The 16,570-nt window shown below is 51.4% G+C and overlaps 1 protein-coding gene across 1 annotated transcript in view; it reads left to right on the top strand.

Annotated features, from left to right (window-relative positions):
• The window catches only part of pcnx1 (pecanex 1), a 172,667-nt gene that overhangs the window by 65,501 nt on the left and 90,596 nt on the right, over positions 1–16,570 (top strand). Inside the window, exons 8-10 of the mRNA XM_055862468.1 lie at positions 7,128–7,321; positions 13,428–13,521; positions 13,833–13,890. Coding sequence (XP_055718443.1) covers positions 7,128–7,321; positions 13,428–13,521; positions 13,833–13,890 — 346 coding nt within the window. The remainder of the gene's footprint in view (positions 1–7,127; positions 7,322–13,427; positions 13,522–13,832; positions 13,891–16,570) is intronic.

Genomic DNA, 16,570 nt, shown 5'->3' with positions numbered 1-16,570 from the left:
CCTCCTGCTCCTCCTCCCTGTACCAGCCTTCTATTGGTGTACCAGCCTCCTGCTTCTCCCTCCTGCTCCTCCTCCCTGTACCAGCCTTCTATTGGTGTACCAGCCTCCTGCTTCTCCCTCCTGCTCCTCCTCCCTGTACCAGCCTTCTATTGGTGTACCAGCCTCCTGCTTCCCCCTCCTTCTCCTCCTCCCTGTACCAGCCTTCTGGTGGTGGACCAGCCTCCTTCTCCTCCTCCCTGTACCAGCCTTCTATTGGTGTACCAGCCTCCTGCTTCTCCCTCCTGCTCCTCCTCCCTGTACCAGCCGTGTAGTGGTGGACCAGCCTTGTAGTGGTGGACCAGCCTTGTAGTGGTGGATCAGCCTTGTATTGGTGGACCAGCCTTCTAGCCTTCTAGTGGTGGACCAGCCTTCTAGTGGTGGACCAGCCTTCTAGCCTTCTAGTGGTGGGACCAGCCTTCTAGTGGTGGACCAGCCTTCTAGCCTTCTATGGGTGGACCAGCCTTCTGGTGGTGGACCATCCTTCTAGTGGTGGACCAGCCTTCTAGTGGTGTACCAGCCTCCTGGTGGTGGACCGGCCTTCTGGTGGTGGACCAGCCTTCTAGCCTTCTAGTGGTGGACCAGCCTTCTAGTGGTGGACCAGCCTTCTAGCCTTCTGGTGGTGGACCAGTCTTCTAGTGGTGGACCGGCCTTCTAGTGGTGGACCAGCCTTCTAGCCTTCTGGTGGTGGACCAGTCTTCTAGGGGTGGACCAGTCTTCTGGTGGTGGACCGGCCTTCTAGTGGTGGACCAGCCTTGTAGCCTTCTAGTGGTGGACCAGCCTTGTAGCCTTCTAGTGGTGGACCAGCCTTCTAGCCTTCTAGTGGTGGACCAGCCTGCTAGCCTTCTGGTGGTGGACCGGCCTTCTAGCCTTCTAGTGGTGGACCAGCCTTCTAGCCTTCTAGTGGTGGGACCAGCCTTCTAGTGGTGGACCAGCCTTCTACCCTTCTGGTGGTGGACCAGTCTTCTGGTGGTGGACCAGTCTTCTGGTGGTGGACCAGTCTTCTAGTGGTGGCCCGGCCTTCTGGTGGTGGACCAGCCTTCTGGTGGTGGACCAGTCTTCTAGTGGTGGACCGGCCTTCTAGTGGTGGACCAGCCTTCTGGTGGTGGACCAGCCTTCTAGCCTTCTAGTGGTGGATCAGCCTTCTAGTGGTGGACCAGTCTTCTAGCCTTCTAGTGGTGGACCAGTCTTCTAGCCTTCTAGTGGTGGACCAGCCTTCTAGCCTTCTGGTGGTGGACCAGTCTTCTAGCCTTCTAGTGGTGGACCAGTCTTCTAGCCTTCTGGTGGTGGACCGGCCTTCTAGCCTTCTAGTGGTGGACCAGTCTTCTAGCCTTCTAGTGGTGGATCGGCCTTCTAGTGGTGGACCAGTCTTCTAGTGGTGGACCAGCCTTCTAGTGGTGGACCAGCCTTCTAGTGGTGGACCAGCCTTCTAGTGGTGGACCAGCCTTCTAGTGGTGGACCAGCCTTCTAGTGGTGGACCAGCCTTCTAGTGGTGGACCAGCCTTCTAGTGGTGGACCAGCCTTCTAGCCTTCTAGTGGTGGACCAGCCGTCTAGTGGTGGACCAGCCTTCTAGCCTTCTAGTGGTGGACCAGCCTTGTAGCCTTCTAGTGGTGGACCAGCCTTGTAGCCTTCTAGTGGTGGACCAGCCTTCTAGCCTTCTGGTGGTGGACCGGCCTTCTAGCCTTCTGGTGGTGGACCGGCCTTCTAGCCTTCTGGTGGTGGACCGGCCTTATAGCCTTCTAGTGGTGGGACAAGCCTTCTAGTGGTGGACCAGCCTTCTACCCTTCTGGTGGTGGACCAGTCTTCTAGTGGTGGACCGGCCTTCTAGTGGTGGACCGGCCTTCTAGTGGTGGACCAGCCTTCTGGTGGTGGACCAGTCTTCTAGTGGTGGACCGGCCTTCTAGTGGTGGACCAGCCTTCTAGTGCTGGACCAGCCTTCTAGCCTTCTAGTGGTGGACCAGCCTTCTAGTGGTGGACCAGCCTTCTAGCCTTCTGGTGGTGGACCAGTCTTCTAGCCTTCTAGTGGTGGACCAGTCTTCTAGCCTTCTAGTGGTGGACCAGTCTTCTAGCCTTCTGGTGGTGGACCGGCCTTCTAGCCTTCTAGTGGTGGACCAGTCTTCTAGCCTTCTAGTGGTGGACCGGCCTTCTAGTGGTGGACCGGCCTTCTAGTGGTGGACCAGCCTTCTAGTGGTGGACCAGCCTTCTAGCTTTCTAGTGGTGGACCAGCCTTCTATTGGTGGACCAGCCTTCTAGTGGTGGACCAGCCTTCTAGTGGTGGACCAGCCTTCTAGCCTTATGGTGGTGGACCGGCCTTCTAGTGGTGGACCAGCCTTCTGGTGGTGGACCAGCCTTCTGGCCTTCTAGTGGTGGACCAGCCTTCTAGTGGTGGACCAGCCGTCTAGGGGTGGACCAGCCTTCTGGTGGTGGACCAGCCTTCTAGGGGTGGACCAGCCTTCTAGGGGTGGACCAGCCTTCTAGTGGTGGACCAGCCTTCTAGCCTTCTAGTGGTGGACCAGCCTTCTAGTGGTGGACCAGCCTTCTAGCCTTCTAGTGGTGGACCAGCCTTCTAGTGGTGGACCAGCCTTCTAGCCTTCTAGTGGTGGACCAGCCTTCTAGCCTTCTGGTGGTGGACCGGCCTTCTGGTGGTGGACCGGCCTTCTGGTGGTGGACCAGCCTTCTGGTGGTGGACCAGCCTTCTGGTGGTGGACCAGCCTTCTAGCCTTCTAGTGGTGGACCGGCCTTCTAGCCTTCTAGTGGTGGACCAGCCTTCTAGTGGTGGACCAGCCTTCTAGTGGTGGACCAGCCTTCTAGTGGTGGACCAGCCTTCTAGTGGTGGACCAGCCTTCTAGTGGTGGACCAGCCTTCTAGTGGTGGACCAGCCTTCTAGCCTTCTAGTGGTGGACCAGCCTTCTAGTGGTAGACCAGCCTTCTAGTGGTGGACCAGCCTTCTAGCCTTCTGGTGGTGGACCAGTCTTCTAGCCTTCTAGTGGTGGACCAGTCTTCTATCCTTCTAGTGGTGGACCAGTCTTCTAGCCTTCTGGTGGTGGACCGGCCTTCTAGCCTTCTAGTGGTGGACCAGTCTTCTAGCCTTCTAGTGGTGGACCGGCCTTCTAGTGGTGGACCAGTCTTCTAGTGGTGGACCAGCCTTCTAGTGGTGGACCAGCCTTCTAGTGGTGGACCAGCCTTCTAGCCTTCTAGTGGTGGACCAGCCTTCTAGTGGTGGACCAGCCTTCTAGTGGTGGACCAGCCTTCTAGTGGTGGACCAGCCTTCTAGCCTTCTAGTGGTGGACCAGCCGTCTAGTGGTGGACCAGCCTTCTAGCCTTCTAGTGGTGGACCAGCCTTGTAGCCTTCTGGTGGTGGACCAGCCTTGTAGCCTTCTAGTGGTGGACCAGCCTTCTAGCCTTCTGGTGGTGGACCGGCCTTCTAGCCTTCTGGTGGTGGACCGGCTTTATAGCCTTCTAGTGGTGGGACAAGCCTTCTAGTGGTGGACCAGCCTTCTACCCTTCTGGTGGTGGACCAGTCTTCTGGTGGTGGACCAGTCTTCTAGTGGTGGACCGGCCTTCTAGTGGTGGACCAGCCTTCTGGTGGTGGACCAGTCTTCTAGTGGTGGACCGGCCTTCTAGTGGTGGACCAGCCTTCTAGTGCTGGACCAGCCTTCTAGCCTTCTAGTGGTGGACCAGCCTTCTAGTGGTGGACCAGCCTTCTAGCCTTCTGGTGGTGGACCAGTCTTCTAGCCTTCTAGTGGTGGACCAGTCTTCTAGCCTTCTAGTGGTGGACCAGTCTTCTAGCCTTCTGGTGGTGGACCGGCCTTCTAGCCTTCTAGTGGTGGACCAGTCTTCTAGCCTTCTCGTGGTGGACCGGCCTTCTAGTGGTGGACCGGCCTTCTAGTGGTGGACCAGCCTTCTAGTGGTGGACCAGCCTTCTAGGTTTCTAGTGGTGGACCAGCCTTCTAGTGGTGGACCAGCCTTCTAGTGGTGGACCAGCCTTCTAGTGGTGGACCAGCCTTCTAGCCTTATGGTGGTGGACCAGCCTTCTGGTGGTGGACCGGCCTTCTAGTGGTGGACCAGCCTTCTGGTGGTGGACCAGCCTTCTGGCCTTCTAGTGGTGGACCAGCCTTCTAGTGGTGGACCAGCCGTCTAGGGGTGGACCAGCCTTCTGGTGGTGGACCAGCCTTCTAGGGGTGGACCAGCCTTCTAGGGGTGGACCAGCCTTCTAGTGGTGGACCAGCCTTCTAGCCTTCTAGTGGTGGACCAGCCTTCTAGTGGTGGACCAGCCTTCTAGCCTTCTAGTGGTGGACCAGCCTTCTAGTGGTGGACCAGCCTTCTAGCCTTCTAGTGGTGGACCAGCCTTCTAGCCTTCTGGTGGTGGACCGGCCTTCTGGTGGTGGACCGGCCTTCTGGTGGTGGACCGGCCTTCTGGTGGTGGACCAGCCTTCTGGTGGTGGACCAGCCTTCTGGTGGTGGACCAGCCTTCTGGTGGTGGACCAGCCTTCTGGTGGTGGACCAGCCTTCTAGCCTTCTAGTGGTGGACCGGCCTTCTAGCCTTCTAGTGGTGGACCAGCCTTCTAGTGGTGGACCAGCCTTCTAGTGGTGGACCAGCCTTCTAGTGGTGGACCAGCCTTCTAGTGGTGGACCAGCCTTCTAGTGGTGGACCAGCCTTCTAGTGGTGGACCAGCCTACTAGCCTTCTAGTGGTGGACCAGCCTTCTAGTGGTAGATCAGCCTTCTAGTGGTAGATCAGCCTTCTAGTGGTAGACCAGCCTTCTAGTGGTGGACCAGCCTTCTAGCCTTCTAGTGGTGGACCAGCCTTCTAGTGGTAGACCAGCCTTCTAGTGGTGGACCAGCCTTCTAGTGGTGGACCAGCCTTCTAGTGGTAGACCAGCCTTCTAGTGGTAGACCAGCCTTCTAGTGGTAGACCAGCATTCTAGTGGTAGACCAGCCTTCTAGTGGTGGACCAGCCTTCTAGTGGTGGACCAGCCTTCTGGTGGTGGACCAGTCGTCTAGCCTTCTAGTGGTGGGACCAGCCTTCCAGCCTTCTATTGGTGGACCAGCCTTCTGGTGGTGGACCAGCCTTCTGGTGGTGGACCAGTCTTCTAGTGGTGGACTAGCCTTCTAGTGGTACACCAGCCTCCTGGTGGTGGACCAGCCTTCTAGTGGTGGACTAGCCTTCTAGTGGTGGACTAGCCTTCTAGTGGTGGACCAGCCTTCTAGTGGTGGACCAGCCTCCTGGTGGTGGACCAGCCTTCTAGTGGTGGACTAGCCTTCTAGTGGTGGACTAGCCTTCTGGTGGTGGACCAGCCTTCTAGTGGTGGACCAGCCTCCTGGTGGTGAACTAGCCTTCTGGTGGTGGACCAGTCTTCTAGTGGTGGACTAGCCTTCTAGTGGTACACCAGCCTCCTGGTGGTGGACCAGCCTTCTAGTGGTGGACTAGCCTTCTAGTGGTGGACTAGCCTTCTAGTGGTGGACCAGCCTTCTAGTGGTGGACCAGCCTCCTGGTGGTGGACCAGCCTTCTAGTGGTGGACTAGCCTTCTAGTGGTGGACTAGCCTTCTGGTGGTGGACCAGCCTTCTAGTGGTGGACCAGCCTCCTGGTGGTGAACTAGCCTTCTAGTGGTGGACCAGCCTTCTAGTGGTGGACCAGCCTTCTAGCCTTCTAGGGGTGTACCGGCCTTCTAGTGGTGTACCAGCCTTCTAGCCTTCTAGGGGTGTACCGGCCTTCTAGTGGTGTACCAGCCTTCTAGCCTTCTAGGGGTGTACCGGCCTTCTAGGGGTGTACCGGCCTTCTAGGGGTGTACCGGCCTTCTAGGGGTGGACCGGCCTTCTAGGGGTGTACCGGCCTTCTAGGGGTGCACCGGCCTTCTAGGGGTGGACCGGCCTTCTAGTGGTGCACCGGCCTTCTAGTGGTGCACCGGCCTTCTAGTGGTGCACCGGCCTTCTAGTGGTGTACCGACCTTCTAGGGGTGTACCGGCCTTCTAGTGGTGCACCGACCTTCTAGGGGTGTACCGACCTTCTAGGGGTGTACCGACCTTCTAGGGGCGCACCGGCCTTCTAGTGGCGTACCGGCCTTCTAGTGGCGCACCGGCCTTCTAGGGGCGCACCGGCATTCTAGGGGCCCACCGGCCTTCTAGGGGCCCACCGGCCTTCTAGGGGCGGACCTGCCTTCTAGGGGCGGATCGGCCTTCTAGGGGCGCACCGGCCTTCTAGGGGCGGACCTGCCTTCTAGGGGCGTACCGGCCTTCTAGTGGCGCACCGGCCTTCTAGTGGCGCACCGGCCTTCTAGGGGCGGATCGGCCTTCTAGGGGCGGATCGGCCTTCTAGGGGCGTACCGGCCTTCTAGGGGCGTACCGGCCTTCTAGGGGCGTACCGGCCTTCTAGGGGCGGACCGGCCTTCTAGGGGCGGACCGGCCTTCTAGGGGCGGACCGGCCTTCTAGGGGCGGACCGGCCTTCTAGGGGCGGACCGGCCTTCTAGGGGCGGACCGGCCTTCTAGGGGCGGACCGGCCTTCTAGGGGCGGACCGGCCTTTTAGGGGTGCACCGGCCTTTTAGGGGTGTACCGGCCTTCTAGGGGCGCACCGGCCTTCTAGGGGCGCACCGGCCTTCTAGGGGTGGATTGTCCTTCTAGGGGCGCACCGGCCTTCTAGGGGTGTACCGGCCTTCTAGGGGTGCACCGTCCTTCTAGGGGTGCACCGGCCTTCTAGGGGCGTACCGGCCTTCTAGGGGCGTACCGGCCTTCTAGGGGCGTACCGGCCTTCTAGGGGAGTACCAGCCTTCTAGGGGTGAACCCAATCCCCTACTGTATCTCTGACTGAGTACACGTCCTCCCCCTTTCCTGTGTACTTTCTTAGTCTTATTTTATAAATGTCCTATTGGGTTCCCTGCTCTTATTCTCACAACATATTTCCCGTTATATAGTTTATCTGATCTTTGAAACATGTTATATCTAACTAGTGTTTATCTCCTTCCTCCACGTCTCATGTGTCTTGTTACCGTGCTTCACCTCCCATACTGTCTAATGTATCTCCTCTTTCTCCCTGTCCTCGTTCCCATGTCCCCCTCTCCTCCTGTCCCTGTCACTCTTCTCCACCGTTCAGTCTTCAGGAGGCTCTCAGCCAGGCCTCTCAGCCTTCTACTTCCCAGGTGAAAGGTCAGCCGTCCAGAACCCCGTCCCAGGTGACCGTGCTGAGCGCTAGCGCCTCCCTGCTGGCCAGGAATGGAAGTGCACACCTGGAGGGCTCTCAGGACAAGGCCTCTACCGTAGGCACTACCAGCCTGCAGGATGACTTCGGTAGGGAAGTGTAATATAATGTACTACAGTACCCATAATGCTCTACCATCCTGCAGCATGACATCAGTAGGGAACTGTAATATAATGTACTACAGTACCCATAATGCTCTACCAGCCTGCATGATGACTTCTGTAGGGAAGTGTAACGTGATGTACTACGATACCCACAATGCTCTACCAGCTTGCAGGATGACTTCTGTAGGGATTTGTAATATAATGTACTACAGTACCCATAATGCTCTACCAGCCTGCAACATGACATCAGTAGGGAAGTGTAATATAATGCTGTACCAGCCTGCAACATGACATCAGTAGGGAAGTGTAATATAATGTACTACAATACCCATAATGCTCTACCAGCCTGCAACATGACATCAGTAGGGAAGTGTAATATAATGCTCTACCAGCCTGAAACATGACATCAGTAGGGAAGTGTAATATAATGTACTACAGTACCCATAATGCTCTACCAGCCTGCAACATGACATCGGTAGGGGGGAGATGAAGGGAGATCAGTGCTGATCTGGGATTAGTTTATTAGCCTTTTTAGATCATACTGAATATGACAGGGAGGAACTGATCCTACTCTGACAGCCTTTGTGACGACGGTCCAGTCAGGGACGAGCTTTGTGACGACGGTCCAGTCAGGGACGAGCTTTGTGACGACGGTCCAGTCAGGGACGGCCTTTGTGACGACGGTCCAGTCAGGGACGAGCTTTGTGACGACTGTCCAGTCAGGGACGGCCTTTGTGACGACGGTCCAGTCAGGGACGGCCTTTGTGACGACTGTCCAGTCAGGGACGGCCTTTGTGACGACGGCCCAGTCAGGGACGGCCTTTGTGACGACGGTCCAGTCAGGGACGAGCTTTGTGACGACGGTCCAGTCAGGGACGAGCTTTGTGACGACGGTCCAGTCAGGGACGAGCTTTGTGACGACGGTCCAGTCAGGGACGAGCTTTGTGACGACGGTCCAGTCAGGGACGAGCTTTTTGACGACGGTCCAGTCAAGGACGGCCTTTGTGACGACGGTCCAGTCAGGGACGGCCTTTGTGACGACGGCCCAGTCAGGGACGGCCTTTGTGACGACGGCCCAGTCAGGGACGGCCTTTGTGACGACGGTCCAGTCAGGGACGGCCTTTGTGACGACGGTCCAGTCAGGGACGGCCTTTGTGACGACGGCCCAGTCAGGGACGGCCTTTGTGACGACGGTCCAGTCAGGGACGAGCTTTGTGACGACGGTCCAGTCAGGGACGAGCTTTGTGACGACGGTCCAGTCAGGGACGAGCTTTGTGACGACGGTCCAGTCAGGGACGAGCTTTGTGACGACGGTCCAGTCAGGGACGAGCTTTTTGACGACGGTCCAGTCAAGGACGGCCTTTGTGACGACGGTCCAGTCAGGGACGGCCTTTGTGACGACGGCCCAGTCAGGGACGGCCTTTGTGACGACGGCCCAGTCAGGGACGGGCTTTGTGAGGACGGTCCAGTCAGGGACGGCCTTTGTGAGGACGGTCCAGTCAGGGACGGCCTTTGTGAGGACGGTCCAGTCAGGGACGGCCTTTGTGAGGACGGTCCAGTCAGGGACGGGCTTTGTGAGGACGGTCCAGTCAGGGACGGCCTTTGTGAGGACGGTCCAGTCAGGGACGGGCTTTGTGAGGACGGTCCAGTCAGGGACGGCCTTTGTGAGGACGGTCCAGTCAGGGACGGCCTTTGTGAGGACGGTCCAGTCAGGGACGGCCTTTGTGAGGACGGTCCAGTCAGGGACGGCCTTTGTGAGGACGGTCCAGTCAGGGACGGGCTTTGTGAGGACGGTCCAGTCAGGGACGGCCTTTGTGAGGACGGTCCAGTCAGGGACGGGCTTTGTGAGGACGGTCCAGTCAGGGACGGGCTTTGTGAGGACGGTCCAGTCAGGGACGGCCTTTGTGAGGACGGTCCAGTCAGGGACGGGCTTTGTGAGGACGGTCCAGTCAGGGACGGGCTTTGTGAAGACTGAACATGTTCATGGCAAGATATTTACCTGCTGGAGCGCGTGCTACGAGTGGGTGTTGCTATGGTGACCAGTGAGCTGAGAAATTTTTTTTTTTTTAAATCCCACATTTCATTGTCTCATCACTACAACTCCCTTACGGAGGTCGAGAGGTCGAGCGCTTGGTGGGTTGTGTTTCGGAGGACCCGAAACACAACCCAACCAAGCCGCACTGCTTCTTGACACAATGCCCACTTAACCCGGAAGCCAGCCGCACCAATGTGTCAGAGAAAACACCGTAACACCTGGCGACCGTGTCAGCGATCACTACGCCCGGCCCCACCACAGGAGTCGAACCCAGGATCTTTAGTGGTACAGCTAGCACTGCGATGCCGCGTCTTAGACCACTGTGACAGAGTCTTAGACCACTGTGACAGAGTCTTAGACCACTGTGACAGAGTCTTAGACCACTGTGACAGAGTCTTAGACCACTGAGCCACTCGGGAGGCCTACGTCAGCAGTTTCTTCACTTGTTATGATTAAGTTAGTTTAGCGGCCAGCTATCTAAACTCGTAGTAATCATGGTCGAATTACAGACCGGTGGACCCCAATTGATTTTGTTAGTCACTCAGTCAAATATTATTATTCAAATTGCTAAATCGTCTCTCCTCCCCATGGGATTGTTGTTGTTGAATTGCAGCAAACTTGCCACTAAAATGTTTTGCTCGCATTGTGGCAGGGGCCCTCTACCCCACCAACAAAATGTTGCTTAGGGCCTCCAAAAGGCTCGGACCGGCTCTGCCTATGGATGTGGGTACACAAACCCCCGAGACACAGTGCCCCCCCCCCCCCCCCCAACGCCAATCAAAGTTGTCCATCCCTGTCATAAACCCTCACAGTTCCAGAATGAGGTGAAAATGGCAGCCATATTGTTCAGGGAAGTATCCAAACCAGTCTATTTGGAGTTAATGGCAGTAGAGGTAGAATCCTGATTTTTTTTTTTTGTTTGCGCTGAACAAAAAATATAAACACAACATGTAAATTGTTGGTCCCAATGTTTAAAAGATCCAAGAAATTTTCCATACGCACAAAAAGCTTATTTCTCTCAAATGTTTTGTGCACAAATGTGTTTACATCCCTGTTAGTGAGCATTTCTCCTTTGCCAAGATTAATCCATCCACCTGACAGGTGTGGCATATCAAGTAGCTGATTAAACAGCATGATCATTACACAGGTGCACCTTGTGCCGGGGAGAATAAAAAGCCACTCTAAAATGTTCAGTTTTGTCACACAACACAATGCCACAGATGTACGTTTTTTTTTAGGAAGCATGCAAATGGCACGCTGACAGCAGGAATGTTCCCCAGAGCTGTTGCCAGAGAATTTTATGTTAATTTCTCTACCATAAGCCGCCTCCAACGTCATTTTAGAGAATTTGGCAGTATATCCAACCGGCATCACAACTGCAAACCTACGTGTAATGACGCCAGCCCAGGACCTCCACCACCGTCTCAGGGAAGCTCATGAGCATGCTCGTCGTCTTCACTAATGTATTGACCTGACTGCAGTTCGGCATCGTAACCGACTTCGGTGGGCAAATGCTCACCTTCGATGACCACTGGAACGCTGGAGAAGTGTGCTCTTCACGGATTAATTACGGTTTCAACTGTACCTGGCAGATGGCAGACAGTGTGTATGGTATCTTGTGGGCGAGTGGTTTGCTGGTGTCAATGATGTGAACAGAGTGCCCCATGGTGGCGGTGGGGTTATGGTATGGGGCAGGCATAAGTTACGGACAACAAACACAATTCTATTTTATTGATGGCAATTTGTATTCACAGAAATTCTGTGATGAGATCCTTGAGGCCCGTTGTCGTGCCATTTATCCGCCGCCATCACCTCATGTTTCAGCATGATAATGCACAGCCCCATGTCGCAAGGATGTGTACACAATTCCTGGAAGATGAAAATGTCCCAGTTCTTCCATGGCCTGCATACTTACCAAACATGTCACCCATTGAGCATGTTCGGGATGCTCTGGATTGACGTGTACAACAGCGTGTTCCAGTTCCCGACAATATCCAGCAACTTCACACAGCCATTGAAGAGGAGTGGGACAACATTCCACAGGCCACAATCAACAACCTGATCAACTCTATGTGAAGGAGATGTGTCACGCTGCATGAGGCAAATGGTGGTCACACCAGATACTGACTGGTTTTCTGATCCACACCCCTACCTTTTTTTCCTAAGGTATCTGTGATCAACAGATACATATCGATATTCCCAGTCATGTGAAATCCATAGATTAGGGCCTAAGGAATTTATTTCAATTGACTGATTTTCCTTATTTGAACCAATAACTCATGTAACTATTTTTGTTCAGTGTACTTATGCTGGAAAACGAAAGTAAACCATGTGATGTATCAGAAATTGTGGATTGTCAACCTAATATTTCATTTTTTTGTTGTTTTTATACCAGTTTTCTATATAAATAGCCTCTAAAATATATGTAAACAGACTAGTTTTTGTTGTCTTGGAAAGCTTTGAGTCCTATCATATGATACAGTATCAGTACCTGTATCATTTACAGGTGGTCTGTCCTGTCATCAACTGATGTCAACCAGTGGATTGATGTGGCTGGACTGTGTTGTTTCAGTGGAATGTTGGCATATTGGCAGTTAATGGAAAAACATGTATATAATCATTCCTATAAAACCGACAGGCTAGCTAACACACATACAGTGTAGATAAAGTCTTCAAATTCATTGTTTTACATAATATCTTATCACAAAACTGACTGACCACGGTTGTCCAACTCCCTGACCAAAATGGCTGACCCTTTATCCTTTATCATGTCCATTCTAGTATTCTAATTCTATGATCACAACACACTGTCTGTAGTCAATATTTTGTTGTTGTACCTTTTTTTTGATTGTTACTGGATGTAGAACAGTTTTGTAAAACCTCAACTAGCCGCGTTGGCTTGGTGGATATGAGATGAGGCAACCACTGACTGGACATTTAGTTTGAAGGTCGCCAAAGATTGTGATCGACTTTTTGTCCGTTGATTGGTGGACTGATGTCATCGGCCAATGAGATCAGAGTGTGTGGGACTAACTACAGGGGGTCATGGACTGTAATCCCAAATCGCACCCTATTCCTTACATATGGTACTACCTGGTTAAAAGTAGTGCACTATGTAGGGCAGTGGTCACCAACCAGTCGATGGCGACCGACAGTTCGATCTCCAAGGCATTCCTAGTTGATCACAAAAAAAAATCAACGATAAGACCTTCCATTCCTATTTATTTCATTTGTTTTCGTTTGAATCGTCTCGCGCTGTTGGTGGTAGGGGCACTTGTTTCAGCTGCCCTGCATGCTGGTTAGGAGGAGTGTTCCCATTTGGTTATAATTGAATGTGTTTGAAGATACAAATCAAGTGCACCTAAAGGCAAATCGGATTAGAGTCTGCAGCTTCCTCGAGCGCACAGCGAAATGTATATTGTGAGATTTCCACTCTTTTTAAAACCACGACTAAAGAGAGACTGTCAACAAATACAGCAAAGAGACACTGTTTTTATGTGTGAAGCCTTGTTCACGCCAGTTGCGTCAAAGTGTTTGCCTTCCGGGAAGAAGTCCATTTTAATTTCATTGTGAGACAATCTGCAACACTGTGCCTCATTTGCCCGGACTAGGTTGCTGCATAGCTGCGGGAAATAGGGAGGCTGATGCAACCCCCTTATAAATCAGAATACATTTTAACAAATTAATAAAATAAATACTTTATTCATTATTATGTTTGTTTGTTTGTTTTTTACAAAATTTGTGCACTGGATGTTTTAATGTATTTTTTCCCCATTTTGTTTTCAATTTGTGCTTCCAATGCGTTACCTCAGTTACCATAGTAAACCACAGAATAATAATAATGTGTAGCGTGGTTCTTTTTGATTGGGCCGCATGGATTGTGAAGACTTAATTTAAAATAGACCGTACAGCAATAACCTAATGACCACGTGGCGTACGTGTCTTATTCAGCACTGTCATCTTTAAGTACAGTACATTTTACTATTTACTACACTTCTCCTACACCTTAAGTTGGTCTTTGTAATCAGAGTAACAGGCTGTGTGTTGTGATTCCAGGGAAGAACCCTTCCTCCTTGTACGAGGCGGAGGGATGTGACATGTCCCTGGTTAACTTCGAACCTGCGACACGACGCGCCTCCAATAACATATGGTTAGTTCATCAACCACAACGGGGAATTGTCTGCGTCTGAAAATGGCTCCCTATTCCCTATATAGTACACTACTTTAGACCCCAAATGGCACCCTATTCCCTATATAGTGCACTACTTTAGACCAGAGCCCTATTCCCTATATAATACACTACTTTAGACCAGAGCCCTATTCCCAATATAGTGCACTACTTTAGACCAGAGCCCTATTCCCTATATAGTGCACTACTTTAGACCAGAGCCCTGTACACTACTTTAGAGCCCTGGTCAACTACCATTTTGAAGTCACCTTGTCCTTGTTTCACCTCAACAGGGACACAGACTCCCACCTCTCCAGATCTACCTCAGTTCGCTTCTACCCTCATGACCTGGTGAGTGATCCTTGTGTGTGTGTGTTACGCACGCCTCGGAGTAGAGGGAACGCAACTCCCTGCTACAACTCAACTCTCTGAAGTGCAAGAGGTATGGACTGTAGGTGCGAGTAAGGATGACACAAAAGCAGAATTTACCGTTTACTAGGATTTATTTTCTTACACGGTAATATGGGGAAAAGGGCTGGACGGAACCAAAGCAAAGAAAGTAAATATCAAAGTTCCCCCTCTCCTATCTAACCTGCCTACCCACTTAACTTACCTAACTTAGCACCACTTGGTGCCCTAACCAAAATACAGGGGGTGGTCCGCCCAGGTCTTACCTAGTGTGCCTAGACAGTAAATATACTACGGGTATATGTATGCCCTCGGGCCTCTTGCCTAAACACTCCCAAAGTGCCTTCTCCTTCCCCCCTGGGAACAAATGAAACAGAGTAATTATTAATGATTTCACAAACACTCAAACACAGGACATAGAAAAACTGCTACCAACAACAACAGTACATACCACACTTTCTGAAACACAACCCACACTATATCACAATCTAATGTTTCTCTCTCTCAATCTCCAAATCTCTACTCATCTCTCCTCTTCTGGGCAGAACACTGGCTTTTATCTTCAGGTGGCAATGGTGATTAGTGTCAGCTGCTTCTTGACGAGGGGGCGGGGTCAGCTCCAATCACCAATTAGCCTGGGGTTGACCAATCAGCTGGTTGGGGAGTACTTCAGGAAGCCATCTCCTGAAACACACACTCAAATACAAAACAGAACACAGAAACTGGGGAACGTAACAGTGTGTAGTCTGTTTGGACTCTACGTCAAGAGTTATTTGTTTTTTTTTTACCATCCCCATTAACTGTCTCTTCTGTGGAGAGATCGTTTTCTAAACTTAAACTCATGAAGAACAATGGAAGCATTAGGCTCTCCGTTTGATATGAGCCTTTTGATTTCCTGAGTCATCATCATCTCCACTCATTACGTTATCGTCATACTTTTCAATCTGTTTGTTTTCTTCTTCAAGACCAGAGGCACTTTTTCAGTCCCATTCCTGAAGCCCAAGAACCACACGCTTATCGTCCTGGTACATATGGACATTAAAAAGATGTATCAGTAATTTTTTGGAGGGGTACTGTATCAACTACAGTACCGGTCAAACGTTTTAGAATACCTACTCATTCAAGAGTTTTTCTTAATTGTTTTACTATTTTCTACATTGTAGAATAATAGTGAAGACATCAAAACTATGAAATAACACTTATGGAATAATGTAGTAACCAAAAAAAGTGTTAAACAACTTTAAATATATTTGAGATTCTTCAAAGTAGCCACCCTTTTGCCTTGATGACAGCTTTGCACACTCTTGGCATTCTCTTAACCAGCTTCATGATGTAGTCACCTGGAATGCATTTACATTTACAGGTGTGCCTTGTTAAAAGTTAATTTGTGGATTATTTTGTCCTTAATGTGTTTGAGTCAATCAGTTGTGTTGTGACAAGGTAGGGGTGCTATACAGAAGACTACCAAATATGGCTGAAGACCAATTCCATATTATGACAAGAACAGCTATAATAAGCAAACAGAAACGACAGTCCGTCATTACTTTAAGACATGAAGGCCAGTCAATCCAGAAAATTTCAAGAACTTTTAAAGTTTCTTCAAGTGCAGTCGTAAAAACCATCAAGTGCTATGATGAAACTGGCTCTCGTGACGATCGTTACAGGAAAGAAAGACCCAGAGTTACCTCTGCTGCAGAGGATAAGTTCATTAGAGTTAACTGCACCTCAGATTGCAGCCCAAATAAATGCTTCACAGAGTTCAAGTAACAGACACATCTCAACATCAACTGTTCAGAGGAGACTGTGTGAATCAGGCCTTCATGGCCGAATTGCTGCAAAGAAACCACTACAACTAAAGGACACCAATAAGAAGAAGAGACTTGCTTGGGCCAAGAAACATGAGCAATGGACATTTGACCAGTAGAAATCTTTCCTTTGGTCTGATGAGTCCAAATTTGAGATTTTTAATTCCAACCGTTGTGTCTTTGTGAGACGCAGAGTAGGTGAACGGATGATCTCTGCATGTGTAGTTCCCACCGTGAAGCATGGAGGAGGAGGTGTGATGGTGTGGGGGTGCTTTGCTGTTGACACGGTCTATGATTTATTTAGAATTCAAGGCCCACTTAACCACCCTGGCTACCACAGCATTCTGCAGCAATACGCCATCCCATCTGGTTTGTGTTTAGTGGGACTATCACGTGTTTTTCAATAGGACAATGACTCAACACACCTCCAGGCTGTGTAAGGGCTATTTGACCAAGGAGAGCGATGGAGTGCTGCATCAGATGACCTCCACAATCACCCATCCTCTCAACCCAATTTGAGATGGTTTGGGGTGAGTTGGACCACAGAGTGAAGGAAAAGCAGCCAACAAGTGCTCAGCATATGTGGGAACTCCTTCAAGACTGTTGGAAAAGCATTCCAGGTGAAGCTGGTTGAGAGAATGTCATGATTGTGCAAAGCTGTCATCAAGGTAAAGGGGGGCTACTTTAAAGAATCTAAAATATACAAATCATTATATATTTTATAACACTTTTTTTGGTTACTACATGATTCCATATGTGTTATTTCACAGTTTCGATGTCTTCACTATTATTTCTACAATGTAGAAAATAGTCAAAAT

Source organism: Salvelinus fontinalis, chromosome 15, assembly GCF_029448725.1.
Source record: "Salvelinus fontinalis isolate EN_2023a chromosome 15, ASM2944872v1, whole genome shotgun sequence".
In the NCBI taxonomy this organism is placed as follows: Eukaryota; Metazoa; Chordata; class Actinopteri; order Salmoniformes; family Salmonidae; genus Salvelinus; species Salvelinus fontinalis.
Note: the sequence above shows the minus strand (reverse complement) of the source record. Positions and strands in the feature narration are given on the sequence as shown.